The sequence below is a fragment of the Nelumbo lutea genome, chromosome 4 (genome assembly GCF_056320005.1).
Source record: "Nelumbo lutea isolate HS-2025 chromosome 4, American lotus-T2T, whole genome shotgun sequence".
NCBI lineage: Eukaryota > Viridiplantae > Streptophyta > Magnoliopsida > Proteales > Nelumbonaceae > Nelumbo > Nelumbo lutea.
This window is the reverse complement of record NC_142687.1, coordinates 19950528-19957689: the sequence shown is the minus strand read 5'-3', so window position 1 is coordinate 19957689 and position 7162 is coordinate 19950528. Positions and strand designations below refer to the sequence as shown.

The window sequence follows — 7162 nt, the reverse complement described above, 5'->3', positions numbered from 1 at the left end:
GAGTAGGTACTAGATTGTACACAAAATAAAAGTTTAACTACTATATTATGGCATTTTAAAGTTTGGGTATTAAATTGACACCGGCCTAAAGTACATGATACTTTTCTTAAATTAAATTATTATCGCCACGTGTTTTAATTTGGTCACATCTAACTTTCGTTGAGCAGTACATCCTGAATGAAAAGACAGAAAATACCCTTTTATAACAGCATGGAGATATTGGAGACATTGAAGGATACTTTTGTCCTAAAAAAGTGGATATTTATGGAATTTCCGTATTAAAAGAAATGGGGATATTGGGAAGTGATATGCCCGGCTTTAATTGGAAAAGAAAAAGCGTGAGAGAGTTTTGATGGTGAGACTACGACTACGATGGAAGCAACCTCGATGACCGTGCAACTGCCATTTCATTTCAGTTGCAGCGGTGGAAAAATCCCAAATAAAAAAGGGGCGATGGGATGGATAATCTGATCTGCGCCCAAGATATCAATCATATCATGCCACTGTGTGCTCAGAAAGAAGAGTGAGTCCCCCTCTTTTTTTTTTTTTTTTCGAAAAGAAAATTGTATGAATATTGATATTTAATGGTAGCAGCACCATCCAACGACGACGGACAGAGAGCAAAGATGCTGAGAAGACAAAAGGCTGCTCACGCTAGTGCCACACAGAAACGTAAAAATAATGCAAAGATATTACCATCTAATGGGTGGTACTTGCCTACTTGCTGGTGGTAGTGGGCGGAGAATTAATGTCACCACCAAAAGTAAGATATGATTCTAATTCCTTGTTATTTTGTTTCTCCACCACCTCGGTTTACCCCAAGTCTCATATATGTACTACATATAAAAAAAAATTAGGTATTTATTGGAATTTAGATTGCTCTTATGCTCCATTTAGACTTAACCAAATTAAAATTTTCATAAATTAAGCTTGAATATCTCATGATCAATAGCTAGCTTGATTTGTGTCTACCCCTATTCCTCCAACAACACAATTAACGTTTATTTTATAATTAGAGAAATAACTACACCCATCCAATTGGTTTAGTACACTCTAAGTGGAAAAGAGTGGTTGTTTTGACCTTTAAGACAAAGGGAGAACATGGATCCTATGAAATGAGAGCAGGTAAGAAGTTTAAACTCAAACTTGAGATAGAGATTAATGTTCAATTTGGAAGGAATACAAATACAAATATGTAGGGTGCGAAGCAAAATATTTTGTATGTATTTGCACCTTACATATTTGTGTTTGTACTCTTTCCTAATTGAGCCTAAAGCTCAGTTTGGAAGGAAAGAGTATAAATACAAATATGTAGAGTGAAAAACTATGTATTTTGTATATATTTGTATTTGTACTCCTTCCGAACTGAGTCTAAGGCTTAGTTTGGAAGGAGTATAAATGCAAATATGTAGAGTGCAAAACCTTATATTTTTTATTATTTTTTATGTATTTGTATTGTTTCCAAAAGGCTCACTTTGGTAAGAATATAATGCAAATACATACAAAATAATACAAAATATAAGGTTTTGCACTCTACATATTTGTCTTTATACTCCTTCTAAACTAAGCCTTATATTTTGTATTATTTTGTATGTATTTGTGTTGTACATATTTGTATTTGTACTCTTTCCAAACGGAGACTAAGACATAAGTTGAACAATTACTGGCTGCCAAGTTTATGCATACCTAAAATAATCCGGAAATAAGTAAAGGTCATAATATAAGAGAAGTTGTTGATAACCCAATAGTTGAGATGGTTATTTGGCATAGATCCCTTTCGAGGCGTGGGATTAGAACTGCATAACTACAAGCACTCTTGTGAAAGGTCAGCAGATTTCATTTGCACCCTGCTTTATCCCCTTCCTTTAATCCGCCAATAATAACAACAAAATTTGGAGGGTGTTTGATTGGTCAAAGATTGTGTTAATTAATTAATAACAGTAAGGACTTTGTTAATTAATTAATTATTTGTAGAAGACATACAATCATGCATACATGCATTTCTATCTTCGTCTACTCCTTCAATTAGGTGACGAGAACTCTAGAAGCAAAAATTCTGAAAAAAAATTATATATAAACACTCTGAAATCACAGGCATCCAGTCACACATTGGAAACGTCTCTCCATGAATTTATGCTGGGTTTGGTTCGAAGGAAAAAGTAAGGAAAGGAAGGGAAAGATAGGGAAACCTTTACAAACCTTGTATAGGTTTTCCCTACCTTTTCCTTCAAACCAAACATAGCCTTAACATACATGCAAGGGAGCGAGATGCCATGTTCTTAGAGTTTTTTCCTTGAGGAGACCTGAACTCTCCAGTTAGATGGCATCTTCAGCCAAATATAAGGTTAATTGGCACTTCTGGTCCCAGTCTTTCTAACATTTTTTTTTTTTTTTTTATATATATGGGCTGAATGGTTCGTTCACAACTGTTGGCAGAACTATCTATTAACTAGAAAAACACACCGGATTTTGCATCAGGTATGGTTCAAACCTCAACACCACATTACCCAAGATCCGTATCCGACTTTCAGGAACCTAATTGGCCACCATTTCCGTTCCAATTAAACTATTACCTATTCATAAACAATTCCCTGTTATAGCGCCATGCAATGCGTTAAATGATGACCCATCTACTACTTTAATTATATGCTTCTCCAATACTGCACTCCATCTTCTCATGGGTACGTACGTAAAGCTTGGTAATATAACATACACAATCCAAGTAGCCATAAATTTCAAATAACTTCTTTTCATAACTAATTAAGTAATGAACTTAAAAAAGTAAGTCACCGAAAGTTTCTCCAATTTTTATATAGCCAAAATGCCATAACATAATCAAGCACTAGTATTGAATATTGGATGCTTGAAAGTCTGAAATCATTCCACAAGCAGTAACTATTGAAGTATCAAAAACAAATACAAACAATTGAACAAGTAACACGAGAGGACAAAAAAATGGGAGTTGTGACATGACAAAAGATGTTTAGTTTGGAGAATCACCAAAGACACTATGTACATATACATGCATCAAAGCCATTTGAGTAATAATGAATGGAAAATGGAAATGGAATATATTGGTAGAGTAGACCTCACTGATGATCAAGATAAGGTAGGCCAAGAGCACTAACAATGATGGAATGACAATAAAAGAAACAAGCATACAATTATAGTAGTAAAAACATCTCAACAAACACATTGTTCTATGATCACGTCAATGTGTCCTGACCAACCATTTTCGAATTTTACCAATTTGTCATCATTAGATTTAATGCATGCGGATGACGATGGGTCATGATTCTCCAAGGTAGGTTGCTTCTTCTGAGTTTCTACTTAAAACAACAACAAAGTTCCAATCGATCGACTGGCTGTCAGCTTCTCAAATGAGCGAGACGACAGAGAGTTGAGATTGATCAAATTAATACATGGCCACCAGACTAAAAAGGTGGCTCATCACCCAGTCCCCACCTCTTGCAGAATAAGTCCCAACCACCCGATGTCCGACTGTGGTGGTAGTATTCACATAAAACTCAAGGGTTCTGACTCAGTTTTTCAATGATCACGTTCATCTAATGTTACAGCAGCAGCAGATCATCATCTCTCCTCTTCCTCTACAGAGAGTTCACAAAACCCACAAAGTGCATTGCATGGTTGAGGACGTAAGTCATCTCCCTTTTTGGTGAACGACCCAAATCACTGAATCTGTCTTCTGATTATGTGAAAGATCACGGGGTTATTAAAATCACTGTATCATCTCCACGGCCGCGGCCACTTTTCGTGTAATGTTATCTCTACCTCCTTATCTCCTTGGTGTGTGATATCCTTAAAAGAGGAAGCTTCAATGACCCCGATCCTGCTGCACGTACACCATGTCTCTGCACAGTGCTATAGTCATGGTATATCTGCTATATATCACTTAATATGGTGGGCTTTATTGATTCTCGTTAATTCCATTAAATTAGTTGGGTCTTATCTTCCGTTTCTTTTGGTTAAACATAACCTGCAGCAGAAGCAATTTCAGAGAAGTTGATGAGCTCAGTGTACCATCGCTTCGCTATTGGCCTATTGTCATCTGCTACGCATTCCAGCAGGCACAATATCACCAAGGAGCCCTTCGTCGGTCGAAGGCTGTGGGTGTGGGGTTGGTTCTCGCGGCATTTGGGTCTGTGGGGATTGCCTAGTTGCAGACAGTGTTCCTCGGTGAGGTTGCGTGACATCAATCCCACCTCCCAGAGGGAGCTGAACTCGAGGATAATATAGCTGCGGCGCAGAATCGTTGAGCCTCGATGCCAAGGCGGCCTCATGAGCCATGGCGCTGCTTCGTGGGAAGCCCACGGTGTGGTGACAATGCTGGCCTTCGTATGTTGTGATTACAATAGTCGGATCTTCCGAAGAGCGTTCCACCCTTTTCTTCACTGTGCATTTGCTATTTGTACAGCGATAGTAGCTCCTGTAATTAAAGTATAAAACAAATGTATCAGACTTCTTTTTTTTTTCCAGCCATTTATATATTAATTTTCCACTTATTCTTGTTCGCTCTCCCTCTGTCACAGAGACTGATAACAGATTATTTCAAGACAATTGAGAGTGGAAAAGTCAGTTTTTATGGAGAATTAAGGGACTTGTTGCACGTTTTGTGAGCTGTGCCATTATCGCTCTTCTGAACCTTTCATATGTAGGATTAACACAAGCAGAACGCCATATTCTTTTGAAAACTTGGCTGTATTATCAGTCTCTGCTTACAAAGATTGTGTTTGTTTAGAAAAAGAAGAAACAAAATGTTTTCCGTAAAAAAGGGTGAAAACTCATAGAAATTACATTTTGAATTAAAAACCTTTCTGCTCCTTTCATGTTCATGGTGAAACAAATGGAGATACAAGGAGAAAAAAAAAAGAGAGAGAATAACCAAGGTAGCAAGAGCCAAGAGAGGATAATATATGAAGACTGTTCATCAGTGTTCACATATAAGAAATTTAGAATAAAAATGTACTAATTAAAATAAACTAAAAGAAGGGGGTTGGGAATATAGAATCAATTTGATATATGAGAGTCAAGACAGGTACTAACCTAGGGAAAGGGCTGTTCTTGACTGCTTTCTGCCCATATTTCCGCCACCGGTAACCATCTTCAAGATGATCGATTTCGCTTTTAGTCATGAACGCAAAGCGTGGTTGTCTAGTCCGCTTTTGCCCCTTCTTTCTGTTCTTACTCCTGCACATCATTTTGCCTACAGATGTCAAATTAAAAAAGCACAAACCTGAAATGGAAAGAAAAAGGTTTCATGGAATATAGGCATCTCCTAACTGGTGCCTGTTAATTTGGAATATGCATTATGTTCACGAAAGCAAATAAACAAGAATTTTCCTAATTCCTACAAGTAACAAATATGGGCAATGCAATAAAGAACCAAAATAAATTATGAGGAAACAAATTCTTCTTGAAAATGGTGTTCGGGTTTTTTTTTAGGAAAAAACAAAATCTTAACACTATCTCAAGTTCCACACCCAATAAATCTAAACTAAAAATGGGGACCAAACCACGTTAATTCTTTCATTAGGTTCTTGAAGCTGAGAACAACAGATGCAAGAAACAAGAGAAAGTTCAAGCTCAGAGTTCATATGAAAGAATGAGAAACGAGAGAGAGAAAAAACTCTAAAAATTTATGAAAATGGGTTTTTAATTTTCTACTTTTACCGCTCTATATTTTACTATCGAAAAAAAGAAGGAAAAAGAAAAGGATGGAAGATGTAAAGGCCGAAGGGTGCTTGTCAAGAAAATAGCGGAAAGTTATAAAATATCGCAATTCCCGCCGCAACAACGGTTGGGTAGGAAATCGTAAAATATGGCAAAAAAGGTCATTGATTTTAGAGAAATTTCCCTTTTCAACCCTTTCATTTTTTGTAAATGACGAAAAAACCCGTCCACAGCCCTCATGTATGAACTGTGAACTATGAACTACGAAGACTGTTCTTTTGCTGAGGTTTCTACCTTCTAGAGGCATGAATCGGGATTAACGCTAAAACAAACAAGTTCAGTTTTAATCTTTTAATTTTTTTTCGCAGAATTACTGAGAACGAAGACGCCTGCAAATTGGCCGTCAAGAGATTAGCTTATTACGATTCTGCCCCTGGAGAAAACGAAACGCAGTTGAAAGTTGAAACCCCGGATATCACAGAAAACCACTCACGGTATCTCAGGCTGTTTGGCGTCAGATGTTGTCGACTTCTCCTGCGGCTCGTCGCTCGAGCTGGATGACACCGACGGATTCGACGGCGAGGCGTCGCCGGGCTTATCGACCAGTCCCGCCGAAACCGTTGGGTTAAGATTACTTGGTGCAAGAGGAGGAGGAGGCGGAGGAGGAGGAGTTTGTGGTAACAGAAAGGCAGATGTTCCCACCAAATCGGAGCCATCGTCTAAACCGATCTGATGGAAGGGCGAAAAGCCGTCTTTCTCGCGATTCCTGTCTGTATCAGAGCACAAGTTCCACCCAAATTCGCTTAATATACTGCTTTCTCGATCGTTGCCGAAGAAGTAGTCGCTGTCGGCCTCGCTACCAAGTGTCCAGCCAGAACTGCAGGCAAAATCGGTTCCTAGTCGCGGTTTCGTCTCATCGTCGCCCATGCCGGAGCCGGAATTTTGGCGGAGACTTGTTGCGAGATGCAAGAATCTGAGGTTTGCCGCTAAAATCGAGTGTGAAGCTGAGCCAGACTCGAAGTCGAGAGAAGAGAGGAAGAACGAGGGAGGTGTGGGGGGAAGACTGGAGAGAGAGAGAGAGAGAGAGAGAGAGAGAGAAGTGTTAGGGTTTAGGAAGGTTGCTTTTGTGCTTTCTTTTCTTGTTATTTTATTTTTCTTTAATTGGGGGTTGGGGTTATTTTTATTTAAAATTAAAATTTCAGTTGGGACTTGGGAATGGAAAGGACGCGTAATTTTTGAACTTTATAGAGGAGGCTTTTGAAAGCTTTGTCCCGTCAATGCAAACAACACGCAGAAGCGGGAGGTAGAAGAAAAAGATAACTTTCATAATTATTATAATAATAGTAAAAATAGACGAGAAGAAAAAAAATCGCCGTCAACTCAGTTTGTAAGTCGCAAGACTTTTGCCGATATTTATCTTAACTGTAGCTTTCTGGATCTCCTTTGCTTGCTTGTCTTTGGGGGGGGAGCG

General features: G+C 38.4%; 1 protein-coding gene across 1 annotated transcript; it reads right to left on the bottom strand.

The window, feature by feature from the left end:
- Nucleotides 1-2786: 2786 nt before the first annotated feature.
- LOC148854433 (putative WRKY transcription factor 57) lies at nucleotides 2787-6903 on the bottom strand. The gene is made up of 3 exons (XM_088982840.1): nucleotides 6185-6903; nucleotides 5065-5208; nucleotides 2787-4447 (listed from the first exon to the last, which is right to left on the bottom strand). Exons 1-3 carry the CDS (start codon nucleotides 6616-6618, stop codon nucleotides 4066-4068), a joined length of 960 nt encoding a protein of 319 aa, XP_088838966.1. The 5' UTR covers nucleotides 6619-6903; the 3' UTR covers nucleotides 2787-4065.
- Between the last annotated feature and the right edge of the window lie 259 nt (nucleotides 6904-7162).

Bases quoted from the DNA above. Each gene is read 5' to 3' on its own strand.
- LOC148854433 (XM_088982840.1), bottom strand. From the start codon at position 6,618: ATGGGCGACGATGAGACGAAACCGCGACTAGGAACCGATTTTGCCTGC. The intron at 5,209-6,184 runs GTGAGTGGTTTT...AATGATGTGCAG, and splicing joins GCCAAACAGCCTGAGATACC to GAGTAAGAACAGAAAGAAGG. The intron at 4,448-5,064 runs GTTAGTACCTGT...CTTTAATTACAG, and splicing joins AAGAACAGCCCTTTCCCTAG to GAGCTACTATCGCTGTACAA.